Source organism: Cicer arietinum, chromosome 7 (genome assembly GCF_000331145.2).
Source record: "Cicer arietinum cultivar CDC Frontier isolate Library 1 chromosome 7, Cicar.CDCFrontier_v2.0, whole genome shotgun sequence".
In the NCBI taxonomy this organism is placed as follows: Eukaryota; Viridiplantae; Streptophyta; class Magnoliopsida; order Fabales; family Fabaceae; genus Cicer; species Cicer arietinum.
In genome coordinates, this window is record NC_021166.2 from 21569097 (window position 1) to 21590654 (window position 21558).

General features: G+C 30.3%; 1 protein-coding gene across 2 annotated transcripts; it reads left to right on the forward strand.

Annotated features, from left to right (window-relative positions):
• Positions 1-15351: 15351 nt before the first annotated feature.
• LOC101507456 (probable ADP-ribosylation factor GTPase-activating protein AGD8) lies at positions 15352-20511 on the forward strand. 2 transcript variants are annotated; one of them, XM_004509670.4, is made up of 7 exons: positions 15352-15653; positions 15844-15962; positions 17057-17480; positions 17636-17899; positions 18667-18792; positions 19843-19941; positions 20063-20511. In XM_004509670.4, the coding sequence occupies exons 1-7, from the start codon at positions 15585-15587 to the stop codon at positions 20168-20170; spliced, it is 1209 nt and encodes a 402-aa protein (XP_004509727.1). In that variant the 5' UTR covers positions 15352-15584; the 3' UTR covers positions 20171-20511. The 2 variants fall into 2 exon arrangements, with proteins under 2 accessions (XP_004509727.1, XP_027192906.1); XM_027337105.2 differs by having other exon boundaries at positions 15395-15653; positions 17636-17928; positions 20063-20309.
• Positions 20512-21558: the final 1047 nt, after the last annotated feature.

Genomic DNA, 21558 nt, shown 5'->3' on the forward strand with positions numbered 1-21558 from the left:
GTGTATCACTACCATCCCACAATGGTCTTTGTGCAGATTGTAACAAATCATAAAAAACTTTGGCTTCCTTATTTGGAGGTTCCTCGATGGATTGCTCAAATTGGCCCATAATTTTTGACCCAATTGCATAAAAAATCATAGACTCATATGGATTTCTTTGTGGCTCGACATATAAAGACTGACTTGATGTTTCTTTCTTGTTAATGTTATTTGTATTTCTATTATTTGAAATCAAAGCTTCCTTCCCATGTGAATCCCAACACCAATAGTTTGGCTTGAAGCCATGTTTATACAAATGAACCATAACCTCACTTGGAGTTAATAAATCTATGTTTCTATGTTTTTTGCAAGGACACCTAAGTTTACCCCCATTATCAGAAAATTTGTTTTTCTTAATTGCTTGCTTCACAAAATCTCGAACACCATTAACAAATTCATTTCTCAATCCTGTTAGATTTGGAAGAAGTCTCTTATACATCCATTTTCGGTGCTCAGGTATTTCCACATTTTGTTTATGCAAATAAATTGAGCAATGCATATACAAATCTAACAATTTCCATATTCAGTTTTGTGTAAATAGATGGAGCAATGCATATATATATATATATATATATATATATATATATATATATATATATGTATATATATATATATATATATATATTCATACCTTTTATATATGATATAAAGTAATTGATTTTATTGAACTTAATTAAATAAGCTCAAGTAGCATAAATGCAATAATTTGTTGACTGTTAATTTGAGATAAAATTATATAAGTGATAAGTGACATGAGTATTTAAAATAAATAAAAAATAAATAAAACAAGTAAACCTCACTTTAACAAATATTTTATCATATAACAACATAGAAATAGAAATACAATTTAGCTTGTTTCATGAGGAATTTTTGTCAATCATGCTACAGAAGGTCATTTCTATTTGGATACATGACAAATCAAAGTAATAAAACTTTATGAAACCAACTTAAAAGAGCAAATAATAATAAAGTTATTGATCGACATTATAGCACTAATGTATGCATATGAAAAGTATTATGATAAATTAAGGGTAAATGTTGCACTTTTGTGCCTTAAGTTATTTTTAGGTTTCATTTTAGTCCTTTGAGTTTTGTTCATTTCATTTTGTTCCCTTAAGTTACAATCTTTAGACACTTTGGTCCCTCAAGTTATTTTCATTCAATTTTAGTTCTTTAAGTTACAAACATTAAACACTTTGGTCTCCTATATTACAAGCATTATACACTTATATCATTTTTAATAGTGTCTAACATTGTAGCTTAAGAAATCAAAATGTCTAATTTTTGTAATTTAAGAGACCAAAATGTTTGACGTTTATAACTTAATGGAGGAAAACAAGATAACAATAACTTAAGGGACCAAAATGTCTATTGTTTGTAACTTAAGTGAACAAAATAAAATAAACAAAACTTAAGACACTAAAATGAAACTTAAAATAACTTAAGGAACTAAAATGAAAAAAATTGTATAATAGTTGCTGTAAAAAATAGTAATCATCATGATAAATGAAATATAACTTTTGCAATTCATTTACACTAATTCCTTCATTAAGATGATAAATGAAATGTAACTTTTAGAATTCGTTTACACTAATTCCTTCATTAAGATGAGAATAATTACCACTTCTACAGTTTTTATCAACAAATCCAACAAGACCAAAATTATTTTTATTTCACAAACCAAAACAAGGTTCAAGTGCAATTGAAAAATCAAAGATACTATTCAATACAAAATCAAAACTTAACATAAACAAGAAAATTTATGGGTAGGAGAAGAGTAAAAAAATTGGTATATAAGTGTGTTTGATAGAGAGTAAGAAAGTGCTATGTTTGTGTAAAAGCGCATCACATATAACAAAAAACGCATCACATATAATAAAATCAGATAAAATTAAACTCAAGTGAAACAACAATGAATCCCACCTATTCATTTTAATATTAACTAATATGTGGAGAGTGAAAATGGACTGATGATTGATTTTATTATGTACAAAATATATAAAAAAGAAATTGGTACTCACAGTCACCTACAATCGTGCAAGCGAATTGGGTTTTTGTTGTTTCCTTAGAGCAATACAACTTCTTTTTGTGTGATTTAGAGCACAACTTTTTCTTCTTCTAGTGAATATGAACATATAGGAGGGGTAACAGAAGATGAAATGTTAGAGCTTTGGATTTGATTTTCATTACCGTTTCACACCGTGAAAAAAAAGAAGTACAAAATGATGAATGTTGATCCGTCTCTCCCAATGTTAACAATCGAGCAGATTCAAACGGTGCAAAAAAAATTTCCTCCACCATTCTCTCCTTCATTACCCTTAACCTGTTACCATTGTATTTTGTTTAAGGGTTCCATCAAAATCTCAAAGGCGGGTATTACTAGTGACTGGGCGGGGTATTCAATTTTTTGTTTTTAGTTTACTTTATATTAAAAAAAATCTTTAAAAATATTTTTATAAAAAAATACAATCCGTATAAATTCCGTCTCAATATTTTAGACGCATTTCGGACAACCTTTTTTATTTAACCGATTTTGTACGAAATATATGGGAAATCATCTTGAATATACAAAGGCGTATAATACTCGGACAAATTTTGGACGAATTTGAGACCAAACTTATTTGTAATGGAAAACCATCTCAAGTTTGTTCGAAATGCAAAATTCCATTCCTACAAACTTCAATCCGTTCGAAGATTTCGTCCGAAGATACATGTTTTCTAGTAGTGAGTTAATACACAAATTTAGGATAAGACATAAATAACAAAAATAAAAATAAAGAGATAAGGAAAGATAAAAACACACAAACATTTTTATATAAGTCTACAACAAATTATTGCTACATTTAGTACTCTCCTTAAAGAAAGATTTTGTCCAAATATAGTTAGCTACAAACTTAATATACTAAAAATGAGTATATTAATCATCTCTCTAGATGTTTAGTATCATATGTCAAAGCCACTTCATAATCCTTGTATTATGATCCATCACCAAGAAACCAAGAGTACACTATCAAATCCCTCAAGACTACTGACTTTACTTGACTCTTGAATTTATTTTTCCTTTTTTAAACAATGCCATTACTAGAATGTACTTACAAAGTACCATTACTAACTAATCAAATGAGCTTAATATTCTCTAGAATTTGATTATCACAATACTTGAGCCTTTGAGATTTTGACCAAAGCCACACTTAAAACGATGAATAGTATGAATTTAGGGATGTGATAAGCATTTTGATGCATCTTCCAATATTGTACAATAAACTTTATCTTAGTATAATAAGGTTAAGAGAGTTTGAACAACTATCCATACTATCACATGGGTCATAGTACGATTTTGCAAAGCTTGTCATCACTCGTTGACACATTTTCTCATACACACGATCTTTAGGAATCGTTTGATGATGTTTACGTGCATACTTACAAATAATAATGTAGATAATTGAAGTTCGAAAAGGAAAAGAAAACTTTTCTCTACATGATTAGTCATTTAAAGTTGTCATGCTTTCTCATGGTTACATAAGTTGCACCCACCTTTTTGAATGTAATCCAAAGCTTCTTTTTATCATCTAATAACTTTCGGTTTTAATATTCTAGCTCTTCTCCTTTTATCATTTCGTTCTTCTTAATAAAGATTTTGAATCATTGACACTTTTCATAGACGAAATTTGAGGATACATACATAAGTTTTATAAAATAAATAAATTGTTAGATTTATATCATTGAAGCTTAATTAAGCTTCTAGCTATATTCAAGAGTAATCTCATGTCTAAATACTTTCTTACATTACATAAGTTATTATTTAGCATCTATATTTATATTAGACTTAATTGTAGTTTTGATCATTATATTATTATTAATTCACAGAATTGACCCCCCCTATTTTAAAAGTAGACAACTTTGGTCTCTTCGTCAGATTTTTGAACTAAAAAATGATGATTTGATATATTTTTCATGATGTGAAATACAATTCTATAATATAAAACCATCTGGATGAATTAATTATTCATATGTTATTAATTAAATTAAAAATTTCCAAAATTGAAATCTAAATTTTTACGGTGTTTTATTCCAATTTCATAAGTGTTAATCATTCTATATCGTCATATCATATGTCACATTATTTAAACCATCTCTAATCATAATTTTTTAGTTAAAAAATCAGAGGAAGAGACCAAAATTATCCACTTTTAAAATAAGGGGACCAATTTCGTGAATCAGTAAAAATAGAGAGATTAAAACTGCAATTAAACATTTATATTATAACTTTAAACTATGTATAATGGATATGGTCATATGGTTGAGTTCTTTTCCATTTCTATTCTTCTCGTTCAGTGTTTTAAAACTACTTCATAAGAAGATTTTAAGTCATGACTCAATATTATTGAAGAGTGACTAAACAACAAAAATGAATGTCTTGGAAAACTATATTCTTTAAAAAACTATTTTAACACCAAAATGATTTTTTTTCTCAAAATTAAATTGACACTGTAAAGTGGAATATTTGCTTGCGCACTTTTTCGCTTAAATAATTTCAACTTTCTTTCATAACAAATTGCTATTATCATTCCTTGAAAAAGAAAATAAGTTCGAATAAAAACAAATTAGGAATGAACCAATCACAAACAATTCCAACAAGTTGACCAATTTTTTTAGTGGTTAAAGACCTTTATTCTTGCGCATTACCTCGCTCAATCGAAAGACTGAGCTCTAATACCATTTATGATCATTCCTCCACTAATTTCCTCCCACACCAACAAGCATTTTCTCATCTTCCACTCATGTACACTCACTACACAACAAGTCAACCATAACATTAACACGTTTCTCTTGTAGTAAAGAAAAACTTAATAATGTATCAAAAATCTCTCAACCCCCCTTACCCAAGAATCCTTCCAAACGAAGTATTTACTCTTCCCCTGCAATTCTAAATCAATTATGATATTGGACAGTCCCTTTTCACCCTCCTAGATATCATATATATCGTTCCATCACCTAGACACCATAATAAACTCCCTCCCACCCTACCAAACTCCTCTCTATATTTATTAACCAACACTTTATGCCAAAGTCTATATGACTCCATCTTTAATCTCCATCACCTCTTATAAAAGAAAATTTCTATTTTTTGATGATCTAACAATTCAATTTTAACTAATTTGACTTACTATGACTTAAAAATTCAAATTTTTATTATTCATCGGTTTAATCTAACCTAATTAGATTAACTATGATTTAAAAATTCTAACTTTGATTTTTAACGATGCAATCAAACCTAATCCTAGACCTGAGATCAGAGGGTGCAAATTTTAAACTTTAATTAATAATAATTATAAAATGCATCAATAAAAATAAATAATAAATTATATAATTTTAATATATACTACTATATTTTGTAGTTTATTTTCAACAACAAAATTAATTAATATAATATATATGTTAATTTACAAACAACCTACACATTAAACAATTTTGTTTGGTGGTAAAGTATTTGTAGTTAAAAGTTAAGACATAGATTCAAATATTGTAGGCTTCATTTTTTTTCGATTTAAATTTGATTATTTCAAATGATAGATGGATGTCACAAATGTACCAATGCATTCTAAATTTAAGAATGTATTGAAGAATTTACCTTAAAATAATAGTAAAATATATATATATATATTTTATAAAAACTATGTATAACAATTAAAAAGTTATAATAACTAAATATTATTTACTGAAATGTAGGCAAAATAAAATTTATTTATTTTTTAAATTTTTTATTATTCATAATAGTGAATATTAAATATTTTTACGATGTAAATAGAAGTTAGTATAATATTTATAAATAACGATAAGATATTTTTTTTATTAAATAATTTTTTGTAAAATATAAAAGTCGACAATAAAATGATGTTTTTTATGAATTATTTTCTCCTACTTTGCTTTCCAACAAAGTTTATATTCCCTTTTAAATAAGAAAGTGTTCTGTCCCTCTAACAAAATAAATTGTTTTACTAAAAAAAAATTATATGATTTTCGCAACATCAATGAGCTATTATTATGTTTTCATTATATCCTTAATTACTTATAACTTGCAGCTTTTCAATTCTGGTAGTATCGATTTGTCACACCATTTATAAATGGGGTTAATAAAAGATAATTTTGAAAAGTAAGTCCTAATTTTATAAAATCAGTATGATAAACATTTCTTTTTAATATTTGTATCATAATTTACTAAATTAATTTATATTGTAGGGCATGAGAAATATTTACAATTAGAAGTAAAAAATAATATTTTAAAATACACGAAAAGTTTTATTGGTTGGTGGTCAATAATCTCATGCATCTAATAAGTAATAATTAAATCTAACTGTTACATAGGGAGTGGTAAACCTTTAGACCACACCTAAAGTTAGAGGTGAATAGTGATGACAATTCTTTGAGCCAGATGTTCTTCCTCCTTAGCGTGTTATTAGGATAATAAATTAACAAAATTTTACTTCATATCCAACATTTATACTTTTACCTCCCATTTCTTCTAAAATTTCAGATTTGTCGTCTTTGATTTTTTTTTATAAATTAAATTAATTCTCCGATTATTTAGAAGACTTTTAAAACTTAAAAAATTCAATTTCAATTTTATCAAACACAAATATGTTTTCAACATATTCAAAGTAGAAATTTCTTGGAAGAATTTCAAAAAATAAAAATTAGACTTTAAGTTTTCAAAATATATTTATATTCCAGAAAATATAAATTAAGTTTTTTGGTAGTTGTAAATTTTTTAAGAGTTTCAAAAATATATTTAAGGTTTGATGGTGTGTAATATAATTTTTTGTTTCTTTTTTTCTAGTTTTTTAGAACATGTAAATATTTTTGAAAATTTTGATTTTTGAGTTTTTCAAAATACAAATGTGATAATTTGAATGTTTCAAATCACATTGTGTTATGAAAATTTTAAGTTACGTTTTCATTAATTTTTTAAAATAATTCCATGTTCAGAAAGTCATATTTTTAAGTTTGCCATCAACATTAACTTTTTTTTTTTTAAATTAGAGATAAAAATGATATTTTGATGAAATTATGGGGCATAGATATAATTATTGGGGTATGAATAAAATATTCAGTTTAAAATTTCTCAAGCCCATTAAAGCAACTCAAAGCCTAATAAACATTAAAATATACCTTCGCTTAGATCTAAATATTCTAAAGATCACGACGTATTTGTTTTGATTTCAACCCTCTTTAAAGAGTTTGATCTCATGTGGGGTAAGTTTGATTATTTTTTAAAGAATGTGGGATAAGTTTGTTTGATTTAATTAGTTATGAATTGATAATCATAATAAATTATGAGAAATATTATTACTATAAATTACGATCTTTTTTCTAAATCTATTATAATGAATTGAAATATTCCGTTAACTCCAATGTTAAGTTCATCACTAACAAATAATTGTGTTTTCTCTAAGAAGATATCCGTGGAGACGATCCCATGAAATAAAAGGAGTTTTCAAAAAGTAAATCAGCAAATCCATTAGAAAATGCAACAAACAATAACTTAATAAAGAAATATATTTTCCAGGGGTAACTCCTTGGTCAAAAGAGGGAGGAATTTATTTTCTTCAAATTTAAGTGTTTTTGAGGAGTTGCTTCTCAGATAACCCTTATGAAAAGGAATTTACTTTGATCATTGCAGCACATTGGGACTCTGCGTGTATTTTCAAGGAGCTTGGCTAAGGTTTAGGGGTTACCTCCGTAAAAGTGTTTTTTCTGACCATTATAGTGAGTTGGGACAATGTGGGAATTATTTCTATGAAATACACATACTATACAATATTTCTTTTATCTCATAACCATAACGAATGTCATTTTGACAAAAAAAAATTGTCTAAAAATAAATGTTATTTACAATTTTCAGTGCAACTTTAACGAATTTTCAAAGTATTATTATACTTTGTATTTATAATAGTGAAAAATCTACAAATGGTTACGATGGACAATTTTGTAAAATTCCTTATCTCTTTTTTTAATTATTGCATTTTTTAATATGTGTGCAAAAATTTTAAATGACATTTATTGTGAGATGAAAGAAATATCAAACTTCTAATATTTAACTTTCTTCCAAATTTCTTTCATTTCTTATTCTATACTTATTTCTCTCACAACTATTAAAGGTGTGTTTTATAAGTAATCTATCAACATTGTTGTATACTTGTATACTCATATGGTTATTTAAACTCAACCATAACTGATTTTTTCTTTTAAATTGAATCGTTTCGGGGGTGTGGCTGTTGGCTGATGCAAAAGTGGCAGCTGTTGTGATGACAATGCAATAATATGTGATTGTCCTGTTATTGGAAAGTTAGATTGTGTGACTTATGATCTTATTTTAGTTCTTGAGGTAACTCATAGGAATATAAGCAGTAGAGACCAGTTTGTGGTGCTTGTCACTAATGGAATAAGGAGTTGTGTCCTTTAAATTATGATTGAAATAGATAGTAACATCTTCCTAGGTCAATTTAGGATTAAAAATATTTTTTGGCTTAACAAAATACTTTTTAAATTTAAAATTGGGAGGTCCTCTGAACATCAGCACATGCCCGAGAAAATATTCCAATAAATGTGTGGCACACACACGTCTGACCCCATTTTATATATTAGCACATGTTCTTTAAAAAAAAACCGCGAATTGGTCCGTCCAAATCACATGGTTGTGTACGAAGCAATAATAACAAGTAGAGTTTTATACTTATCCCTCACATGTCTGTTCCCAAACTATATGAAAATATAATTTTATTTTTTTAATTATATATAAAAACTTAAAAAAATTTCACCTCTCACTTTTCACTCGTTCTTTTGAAAATTAGAAAAATCTTAACAATTTTAAATCTTTTTAAACTTCCAAAATCAAAAAGTAAATTTCATTCGAATATTTTAAACTTTAAAAAAATTTCTAATATTGTCATATTGAACTAAAGTGTCATAAATCACATCTTTTAGTTTGTTATAATGGTGTATGTTTTTCTCAAGATAAAAAAATTATTTATATGTCAATTTTTGTTTTAGGGTCTATTTAGGAGGAGAATCGCAACTTACTTTTTCCTTTTATATTAATTTATTTATTACAGTTTTTTTCGAAAATGATTTTTGTAGTTTTTATCATTTTGTTTTAATTTTTTTAAAAAAGAATTTTAAAATTAAAGTTTCAAATGAAAATTTGGTTTAAATAGTTTATTATAAAATATTATTTTAATTATTTCATCTATTTGTTACAACGGGTTTTGGAAAATGAAATTTCAAAAAATGAGTAAAATAAAAAACTATTTTGAAAAGTTATTCATAAAAATCTCTTTTGAGAAATAGCTTTATTAAAAAACTGTGATTTTTGTAATGTTAAAATATCTAATACTGAATATCGAAGTTGTTCAATGTCAATGTTTTTTCTCAATCAATAACAAATGAAAATGAAATAACTTTTACTATTTATAAATAAATTCTCATAAAAATTATATATATTAAGAATATAAAGTTAAAATCAATTTTTTTTTTAAAATCGGAAAACATGCTATAAAATATTTCAAAGAACAAATCCATGAAGTGTGATTGAAATATATACTTAATCTTCTAAAATTCTTCCATCTAAAATCTCCCTTTTAAATAGAAGTTAATAAATATAATATTCTTGATACATTTAACTCTTTCATCAAAGAAGTTAGTTTAGTTTATTTTGAGGAGCTAAATCTATATTTTTAGTTGTAATTTCAAATGATTACTATTTTTGTTTATTGGAAAAATTACAATTATTTTTTTATAATAACAAAAAAATAAAAGTAAAACAAAAGCAATGAATAGGAAAAATTATTTAATCCAAGGAGAATCAAACTATACACCATCGAGATGAATAATGAAAAGGTGTAATAACGCCACTATTTCTTATAATGTATTCGGTTTAAAACTAAATACATTATTTTTTTTTAATCTAATTGTCTCTTATATTTAAAACAAGAGACAATACTTTGATAGGAAGAGTGACATCATTACATTGTGTGGAAGAAACAATAGATCCTTCAAGACAACAATAGCAAGATGACTTTAGATGTTTCTCAATAACACTATTGTTCTTCTACCTTCTATTTCCTTCTTCATTTTCCAATCGCCTTAAAAATTCCCCATTCACACCATACTTCACCTTAAACCCCTCATTCAAACATCTTTCAAGACCACTTCATTTTGAATTACCATAATAATCATTCTCTATAAGAAAATTTGCTCTTACAAGTGTTAACAATGAAAAGAGGAAGAAGAGAGACAACCACTCTAGGGTTTCATAACATAGAATGAACCAAGTTTAAGTTAATAGGGATGACGATGGAATAAGCACATAACTCCAATGAGGATGACGATGGAAATAGAAGACTTTGAAATTGAGTTCCTCAAAAATAACGAAGAATCCGAAGAACTACTGCCCAATGTACTATAGTGGGAGAGACAACAAACTGACTAACAACATGAACAACATAAGCAATGACATGTCTAGTAATCATAAGATACACTAAGCTGCCAACCAAAGTATGATACAAAATGGAATCTGGTAAAGGAACACCATCCGATGGAACATATTTCACATTCAACTCAAGAGGAGTATATGCTGCTCTAGTATCAGAAAGACGAGTCTGGTCAAGAAAGTTGGAAATGTACTTGGATTGAGAAAGAAGGTAGCCTCTAGAAGAGTAGGCAACTTAAATCTAGCGAAGAGTTCTCAAGTCCTTCATCTCAAACTGTTTGGCTAACTGCAATTTTAACTCATTGATTCCACTAACATCATCACCTATAATAATCATATCATCAACATATAGAAAAAGTATAATGCGACCATAAGTGGTGGACCTTATAAACAATGCATAATCATGTTCACTAGAGCGGAAACCAAGAGAAGTGATCACAATAGAGAATTTCTCAAACCAAGCTCGATGAACCTATTTAAGACCATATAGAGCATTTTTTAACTTACATTCTTCCCCCTGATTATGAGAAACCCCTTGTGGAGGGACCATATCGACTTCTTCATGAAGCTCGTCATTTAAAAAAGCATTTTTGACATCCATTTGGGAAATATGCCATTGACCAATAAATGCAACTGCAATAAGAGTACGAATTGTAATCATCTTAGCTACAAGAGCAAAAGTTTCTTCATAATCCATACCATATTGTTGAAAGAATCCATTAGCAACAAGATGTGCTTTGTAGCGATCAACAGACCCATCAGACTTAATTCCCAAGTGTCGGTTTTGTGCAATGCAAAGAGTTCTTCTGCCATAGCTTGCTGCCAAAGAGGATCAAGAACAACCTATTTATAGGAAGAGGGCTCAGACAAACTATGAATAGAGGTTAAAAAATAAGCAAACCAAGGTGAGTAAATGGAATAGACAAAATCAGTTAACTGAGTAGACTTACGTTGTCGACAGGGGTAACGAGGAGGATCAACAATCGCATGAGGTGGTTGGACAGCCGGGGGTACAGGAGGGATGTCATCATGTGGAGTAGTAGTATTTGTCTTACAATTCTCAACATTACAATCACTAGAATCGTTATCATTAGGATCAAACGGATCAATATGGGTTAGTTCAGAACTCTTAGTAATCTGAGAATCAGAGGAAACATAGTAAAAAGGGGTATGCTCAAGAAAAACAACATTACGAGATACATAAAGTTTTCTTGCATGAGGATCATAACAACGATAACCCTTTTGACCATCCCATAACCAAGAAAAACACACATGGTTGAATGAGAAGACAACTTATTGTGCTCTACTTGAGGACGAAAAACAAAACAATTAGAACCAAAGACTTTCAAAAAATAGTAATCAGGGATAGAAGCATATAATTTTTCAAAGGGAGACAAACCTGATATGATAGAGGATGGAATTCTATTAATAGCATGAACTGCTTCTCCCCAAAACTCACTAGGAACCGAAGCAGACAACAAAAGGGAACAATCAATCTCTACAATATGACGGTGTTTCCTTTCACCAACTCTATTTTGTTGAGAAGTATCAGTAAAAGATCTTTGGTGGAAGGTGCCATCATAAGCAAGTAATTCAGAAAATTTATTAGAGATATATTCCCACCTAAATCACAACGAAAGCACTTATAGCAACATTATGTTGAGTTTTGACCATTGCACGAAACATATGATAAATGTAAAAAAATTCAGACCGATTTTTCATAAGATAAACCCAACAATTACGAGTGCAATCATCAATAAACAAAACATAATTTCTAGATCCACCTTTGGTGAGAACCGGTGATGGACTCCAAACATCAGAGTGAACTAAATCAAAAGACGCATATGAAACAGAAACACTTTTACTAAACGGTAAAGCTGGAAATTTAACAAGTTTACAACCACAACAATCTGAGATATCACTGATTTGTAACTTTTCTAAAGCGCTAGTAGAAGCCAAATATTTTAATCTAGAAGTAAAAACATGTCCAAGGCGAGAATGCCATAAAAAAACTAGAAGACAAAGAATTCAAGCGAAAACTAGATAATAAGCCAGCATTGGTTGTTAAGGCTGCATTATCTGGGACTCGTAGGTCATCCATAACATAAAGTCCCCCCTGTCTATGGCTTGTCCCAATTAGTCTCTCGAAATGTAGATCCTATACACAACAAGAAGTTGAAGAAAATATAACTGAATAACCAAAATCACATATTTGACTAACAAAAGTAAGACTCAAAGTAAGATTAAGAATATAATAAACATAAGAAAGAGACAAGTTAGGTGTGGAGACAGAACCAATGCCTGCTAGTGGCATATGAGTGTCATCAACAGTCATAACCGACATAGACGAGACAGGTTTCACAAAGACAAAAGATTTACCATCATATGTCATATGGTGAGATGCTCCAGAATCAAGAATCCATATGGAAGGAGATATACCTGACATACCAGATAAGTTCAAACCTTTAGAAGAGGTGGCAAACATGGCATGTGATTGAGTGGGAATAAGTTTTTGAAGCTGTTATGCAATATTAGATATTTGGAAAGTAGTCTCAAATGAGTATACAAAACCAGAATTAGAGCCAATGATAGGAGAAGCAGAAGCAACAACATTGGATGATGACCCCCTAAAATTCTTCTTATGTGCTCTCCCCAATTTCGGACAATGTTTTCCAATGACCTTTTTCTTTGCAAAATGCACATTCATCATTACCAAGCCCAACCCTCCCTTGAGATTTTCCTTTTTGAACAGGAGCAACAAAAACAGATGGAAGAGTTGAGAGAATTCCCTTATCTGACACACCAAAATGAGTCTTAAGTCTGATTTCTTCTGCCAACAATTCACTAACTACTGATTCAACATTAGGAAGAGGAGAACAATGCAAAATACCCCCACGAAGACCCTCAAAATCATCACGAAGAGGCATTAGAAACCAAACCAAGTGTTGTTCATCTCTTGGGTCGATGTATGCTTTGACAATTTTCAACTCAGGTGACTCCATAAGAGCCAATTGATCCCACATATTAGTCATTGCCGAATAGAATTCCTGAATGGTCATATTGTTCTGCTTAAGAGCTCTAATATTACATTCCAACTGATAACGTTTTGCAAAGTTAGACTAGACATACAAACATTTCAAGTGATCCCAAATCTCTTTAGCAATATCATATTTTGCTAGTTGCACTCTCATAAACAATTCAACAAAATTATTAATCCAAGTAATAATTTTTGAATTACTAACATTCCATGTTTTCGGATCTTTGTGTTTCATCTATTTTATCTGTAGGCTTAACAGAAGTTCCATCAACAAAACCCCAAATATCTTTTTCAATCAAAAAAATTTTCATCACATAACTCCAATAAGAGTAATTTTGTCCATTGAGGTGAACACTAACAGTTTGAAGATAATCATCCTTAGCACCAGCAATAACAAATAATGACAGGAAAATAGACAAACACAATCACTGAGACAAAATAAATTAGGGTAACCTGTCAACAACAGAGTTAGCAAGAACCAAACAGAATCACGCCGAAAATAGAAGAACAGAGCCACGCCAAAAATAGAAAGGCATAATCGCGTCGGAAACGGAGGAAGCAAATCGGTACTGGTTGCAAAACGGTTCAGAAACGGAGGAAACAAATCGGTACCGGCCGCAAAACAGGTCGCACAATTACAGTAGATCCCAAAATCAATCAAAGCTCTTTGATACCATGTTAACAATAAAAAGAGGAAGAAGATAGACAACCACTCTAGGGTTTCATAACATAGAATGAACCAATCTTAAGTTAATAGGGTTACAATGAATATATATATATAAGAGAATATAAATGTCTAAAATACTCTTAGTACTAATATATAATAAAATTATATAATAAGAGACACTTGCATATGTTCCAACATCTTATATTCATTATCAATAAAACAAACAATATTGTTCTCAATTCCACACAGACTAAATTCATTCAAAGAAATCACCATGATAACAACTGTTTTTGTGTATGAACATTTGAAGCATACAATTGTTTTTGTGTATGAACATTTGAAGCATACTTGAATATATTTGGAGGACTCAAGTATAGTCGAATTGCCACTAGTAAGGTTGGTTTTAAAAAAATTTGTGCTATGAGCAAACTAAAAAATGAAGCCTTGTGATAATTAAAATTATTATCTTCTGTGTTTTTTGTTACAAAAATAATAATAATTAATTCCTAATCAACATTCTTTGAAAGAAAAAAAAAAGTTGCAATAGAAATTAAAGTAAGAATATATAATCTATTTTGTGAATATAGTAGATTGGAAAAAATTAAAATTTTAATAATTTCAATTTAGAGTAATGTGTCTCAATAAATATTATTCTATAAATTATACATAAATTATGAAGACAAATAAATGTTATCAAATAATTCAATATCATAAATTTTAATTTTGATTTAATTGTTAAAATATCTTTAATAATTTTTAATTTTTTAAATATAATTTTATCATCAAGATCGTAAAAATTATCCTTAAGTTTCAAAATGTTTACTTTTATTAAAAAAGATTACAAATTATTACTTTTAAAAAGTATCATCAATTATTGTTAACATTTTTAATAATTTTTAAGCATTGCCTAATAAACCATTTATAAATGGAGTCATAGATCTATGAAGAAAAAACTTATATTTGATGGTCCTGTTTTGGTCAGGGACAACAACCATTCACCGACACCTGAAAACACAAAGCCCAACAAAACAACACCTTTCATTCATTTCCCTAAGGGTAGTAACGTCATTCCCTAAAATTTAATTATTTTGCTATTACAAAGCACTTTATTAAGACGATGGGAAAATGGAAAACGAGCAAACTATAAAAAGGAAATAGCACACAAAACACACAAACACCAACTTTTCCGCTGCAAAATTGTCATCCTCTAAAAATCTATATTTCTCAGGTGGTGTTCTCTTCTTCCTCCATAGCAGATAGCACCCCCTGAGATAAATTCACTTTCATTTCAATTCTAATTCCATTTGCATTTGCATTTCATTTTTCGTTTTGATTTTCATTATCGCCTTTCAATGGCTTCCGATCCCTCCACCGATAAGAATATCGTCTTCAAAAAACTCAAGACGAAGTCTGAAAATAAGGTTATTCCTCCTTTATAATTTTAATTTTGAATTTCGTGCATCTTTCATGTTTGATCTCGCTCTCTGTGATTTGAAAATTTTGTTCGCATTCTCTGATTTACGAGATCAGGTTTTAGATCCGTGATTGTGATTTGTGTGCGTGCGTGTGTTTGATTTCTGAATTTTTTATGCTTTTTTTGTTTTGTTTCAGATATGTTTTGATTGCAATGCGAAGAATCCAACCTGGGCATCTGTTACATATGGGATCTTCCTATGCATTGATTGCTCTGCCGTTCATCGAAGTCTCGGCGTTCACATCAGCTTCGTGAGGCAAGTTATATTATAATTCTATGCTGAAAGTGTCTGTATGAGTCTGTGATTTGGTCGTGCATTGGTGAGATTTTGATGTGCGTGGTTTTAGAGCAAATGCATTGTTTGTTATGTTGTGTGAGTAGTGATTTTCTTGAATCAAATGGATAAAATTTGAATTGTTAATGAGATTGGACTATGAAGTTTTGCATCTAATACGTAGTTTTAGTTTGAAATAGGGTAAAATGATTTTGTGGTAAGGAAGCAGTATAGAATAAACAACGCTGGTATTGGACTTCTATAGTGCATTAATTTTGGATTGTGAATGTAGATTTGGTTTTCAATTTTTTGTGGCAGGTTTTGAATTTGATTGGAAATCAGAATAACTGGGATTTCTATTTGATTTGGAAATATCGTTTTTTTTTTTGTATGGGCTGGGGGTGGGTGGGTTTTGGGAAGGAGTTGTTTGTCTCATCTGGATCATTTAGAAAAAGTTAAGGTGGGACCAATGTGTTATCCATTGTTTGCATGGCATTTTGTGATAATAAAGCTTGAGAAAGTATTGTTCTTGTTTCTATTAGCCTTCTGTTTTTCTCGTTGTGTTACACGAATAGATCGACATTATATTAGAATCAGGATTGTAAGGATGATTGATTATATAAAGTCACATTGCTGTACTTCTTGAGTTTCCATGTGGTATGAGGACTTATAGCAGAGGAATAGAATAGATAATTGAAAATATTAGCAACTAGTTTATATCTATGAAAGTGAAAGTGGTGTTTTAAGAGAACTCACTTGACTAAGTGGTTTTATTGTCCCTGCAAACCAGCATTTTTGTTAATATGAGTATATTTAATATGAGTATATGACTGGAAAATTTTGAGCAGGATCATTTGCTTATTAAATTTTTCTAGGCTGATAAGTGTAACTTGTTGATCTAGATTCTAGAGAGATTTGACAGGCCTCATTTTATCTCGACCAATTAAAGCATTTCACTCTGTCTACGTCTTTGTTTTATGCTTGGTTATTTTACGAATTGCAATACAATCAATAGATAGGAAGTGTTAGAATAGAAGGAAGAAAAGACTGACACCTAAACGCCTTTTGTTATGTAGATCTACCAACTTAGACTCATGGACTCCTGAGCAACTAAAAATAATGATCTTTGGAGGAAACAATCGTGCACAGACTTTCTTTAAGCAACATGGTTGGACCGATGGTGGTAAAATAGAAGCAAAGTATACATCTAGAGCTGCAGAATTGTACAGGCAAATTCTTTCAAAGGAAGTAGCTAAAAGTATGGCCGAGGAGGTATGCTTGCCTTCATCACCTGTTGCTTCTCAGTCTGCTAATGGACTTCCTGATATCAGGACCAATGAGGCTCTGAAAGAAAACACTTCGGAGAAGGCAGAAAAGCCTGAGAGCACTTCTTCACCTAGAGCCTCGCACACAGTAGTATCAAATAATTTGAAGAAGCCTATTGGAGGTAAAAAGCCTGGGAAGAGTGGGGGACTTGGTGCACGTAAGCTCAATAAAAAGGTAAGCAAATAGTTAAGCCCAGTAGAAAGGTATACAAATTGTTATCTTTGTTTGTATGCTGTATACTGGAACTGCCTGTTGGGTTATCATTGTCTTTTTCTCTATTTTAATTTTGATGATTGGAATTGTTGACAAATTATCCTTGTAAAATGCAGCCAAGTGAGTCTCTCTATGAGCAGAAGCCTGAAGAACCACCTGCACCGGCGGTTCCATCCACGACAAACAACAACTTGTCTGCCAAGCCTTCTCTGACATCTCGTTTTGAGTATGTAGATAATGTTCAATCACCTGAATTGAACTCTGGAGGTTCAAATGTATTCAATCACGTTTCTGCACCAAAGTCATCAAGCTTCTTTGCAGACTTTGGAATGGATAGTGGTTTCCCTAAGAAATTTGGGTCAAGCTCCTCAAAAGTGCAAGTAAGCCCTATGCGGCAACCTCTGCCCCTGTAAAGTGTAACTTCTACTGCATGTGGTCAGCTTATGCAATTTTAGTTATATATGTTCATGTTCAAAATTTGATATTAAGTCATGTCCAGTTCAAAGTTTTAAGGAGATACAGATCCATCATGCAAAACATGGTGGAAAATGCTGGCATCAAAGTGTATATAAAATGAAGAATTACTGGCTTAAACTTATTTTAATCTTTTAGCTTCTTTTTTTTCCGAAAAATTGTGGATCCCTAAATTTTAATGTGACATTAACATAACCTCCCCAATTTTTTTTTTACTGTTGTGCCAATTTAATGTCAAAAACTAGAAGACGTGTTTTGGTTATGTTGGCTGAGAACACCTTGATTGCATGTGCAGAGGTTGGGTGCTATAACAATATCATCCCATGGTCTTAAATGGACCATACAATAGTCTTAACATGAAATCATTGAAAAGTACTAGGAATGAAACAAACTTAATTAAGATTAAAGTTGCCAGCTCTACAAGATAAAACAGACAGAACTGTATCTGAATAAAGATAAAACAGACAGAACTGTTTTGATTTGCTTGTTTCAATAGTATTTAGTAAATAAGCCATGTTACAGTCATGCTGAAAGGTGTTGATTATCTGCAGACAGTTTTTTATTGTTGCTACCAATGTTCATCTTATTAAATAAGCCATGTTACAGTCGTGCCTTCTTCATTTTTGTTTTGTTTTTTGGGCACACATTTATTTTTTGTTTTGTCTTGTATAAGATTGAGGAATCTGATGAAGCAAGAAAGAAGTTCTCAAATGCTAAATCTATTTCGTCATCTCAATTTTTTGGAGACCAGAACAAGGCGGGAGATGCTGATACTCGAGCTACTTTGTCAAAGTTTTCAGTACGTGCCCTCTCTTATAGTAACCTACTGCATCATATAGTGTGAAAATACATTTGTGTCAAACCTGGATGATCAGTCCCCTCTTATGGGACTATATTGGATTGCTTCTCTGAAATCACATTCTTTTAATGGCTGGAACTTATATTAAAGAGCAAACCCCTAAAGTCATCTTTTGGACACATTAGTTCTGAATGCAAAAATCTTTTCCTAGTCTCTATGCAATCTAAAGTATCGGTTGTATTAGTTTTTAAGAACCAGACACAATAATCTCTTAAAAGGACTAACTTAATTGGCATTTGTGGTTCTATGAATAGAGGAGAGGGGGGTGGGTGGTTTGCATTATCAAGGACTATTGTATCTGGCACCAATGTCCATGATTATGAGTTTATGACATTGGAATACTATTATTATGATAAACAACAGACACCCTGGAGTTATTTTCTGAACATCTTATGGAAACTCATTCCCAGTACTTATTTTAAAATGGTCTCATAAATTAGCTAACCTACTATTGTTTGTTACTTATATGGGTAGTGATGGACACATGAAATTTGTTCTGTTCTAGTGTTAGAATTTTTTTTCCATCTTTGAATAAGAATTCTCTTAAATTTTGAGATTCAGAATAGGCCAGTGTTTGTTGAGTGAGATGAGGGCGAGAAAGGAGAAGTTCCAATTTCTGTAAATTGATTTTGGGAAGCAAAAAGAAAGGTGAATCTATAGGAAATATTCGTCCATTTGGTTGTTCTAAGAAACCTGAAAAATAGGAGACAACTATTATGTTTATCTGTTAACTCTTTTACTGGGACATTACAAGCTTCTTCTACTCATGCATGGGTGAAATGGTGCGAATTACATGATATAGCTATTTAGCACACTTTGAGCAGTTCAGTGAGTGATTTAACTGTTACATACAACTGGAAATGGATGAAACCCTCAATACTGTGGTAAAAAGGGTATTAATTCCCATTTTATGATATCAAAAGGAGCATGCTTTATGGGGGATGGTGTTAGTGTTGATGCTTGACTGTGTTTATTCTCTTGTTATTTCAGAGTTCAACTGCCATATCCAGTGCTGATCTTTTTGGTGACTCTGGAGATTCCTCCATTGATCTTGCTGCTAGCGATCTCATCAATCGATTATCTTTTCAGGTATATTCTTTACATTATTTATATATTCATGTTGTTCTTCTCTTGAACTACGAAATGATAATTAAGTTCGCAGTTTTAGTTCCTGAAATTGATGTCTGATGGGATGCTTTGCCTCTTGCAGGCACAACAGGATATCTCCTCCCTTAAGAACATTGCAGGAGAGACTGGGAAAAAGTTCTCCTCCTTTGCATCCTCCTTGATGACAGATCTTCAAGATCGAATTCTCTGAAGTTGTATGTTCTGTATTTAAGAGAATCCTTTGAATTTTTTTCCCATACCAGCCTATTGTGTTTCTAATGTGATAGAAGGGTATACAATTCTTTGTGAAACAAAAAAAATAATATACTATAAATTTCAATCTTGTGATATAGGGCGGTGTTTTTGTTTTGTCTCATGTAATTTTTTTAGGGTGCTATTATGTTTTACTTACGGTATTAAACTTGTAGTTCTTGACGCTCAGTGCATATATTTTACGGAACAGGCGAATAATTGTAATGAAATTGTGTTTCATTTAAGCAAGCACACCTTTGAAATAGTAGTGGCAAAGAACACTTTTTATGTGTTAAGATATTTATAGTTGTATTTTATGTTTACTTATTTTGTTGTTTATATTTTTATATCAATTGCGATAGAAATATTACAATTGGTAGATAAATTATACCATTTTATATCATCAAAACATGAAGCACGTCTAACTTTAATAATTTTTAATGGCACAAGTTTAGGTGAGGTATTAATCCTAAACTGTCCATCAAATAAGGTTTTCATCAAGAAAAGGTGAGGCTGTTGGAACTGAAATGATATGTTTTTTGGGTCATAATTGAAATGAATGATACATCGCGTAACCCAAAATATTGATGATAACAAATATTGCACTTAAATGAAAATTTAGGCTCTAAAGTATTGGGGAAATGGGGAATACAACTACGTTCAAAAGCTCAAATTACTATATTTGAAACATGATAGGCTCAAAGGTTTAGTATTAAGGCTAGGATCAATAGATGGTCACGTCTTAAGACAGATTTATTTCCTTGATTTGAAGTTTGTGCGTTAGCTAATTTGTTTGGAGGATTTTTGTTTTGTTCGATGCTCAAGGAATATTCATTTTCATAATGTTTATTGATGGAAGTACTCAAAGTGTTTATCAGAGATTTCATCCTATCATTTGTTTGTCTTATCAACTAAAGAATGTTACAAATTCTGAAGACTTTTACGTACTTAGATAAAGTAGAAAGAACTTTAGCAACATTATTCACAAGAAAAGTGAAACAAAGACAACTATGATAGAAAACATGACGAATTTCTATAAGAATGGCTTTGCTTATCTACAATGTATATTTAATTGTATTTACACAAATACACTATTGGGTTGGTCTGTAACACCCTAATCTCTATAGTTGTGCCTGTAAGAGTCATTTGTGGAGTTATACTAATCCAATCGTGTTTATCTGTACTCCTTTAGAAAGCTAAGAATACAACCTATAACTTTGATGCTTAGGATAAAGTGGTTCAACTTTATATCTTTAATGGCTAATCTAGTGATGAATAGATTATCTATACCTTATTCTTTCAGCCTGACCGGTGATAAGTGTTTTGACAATATATTGAGCTACAACT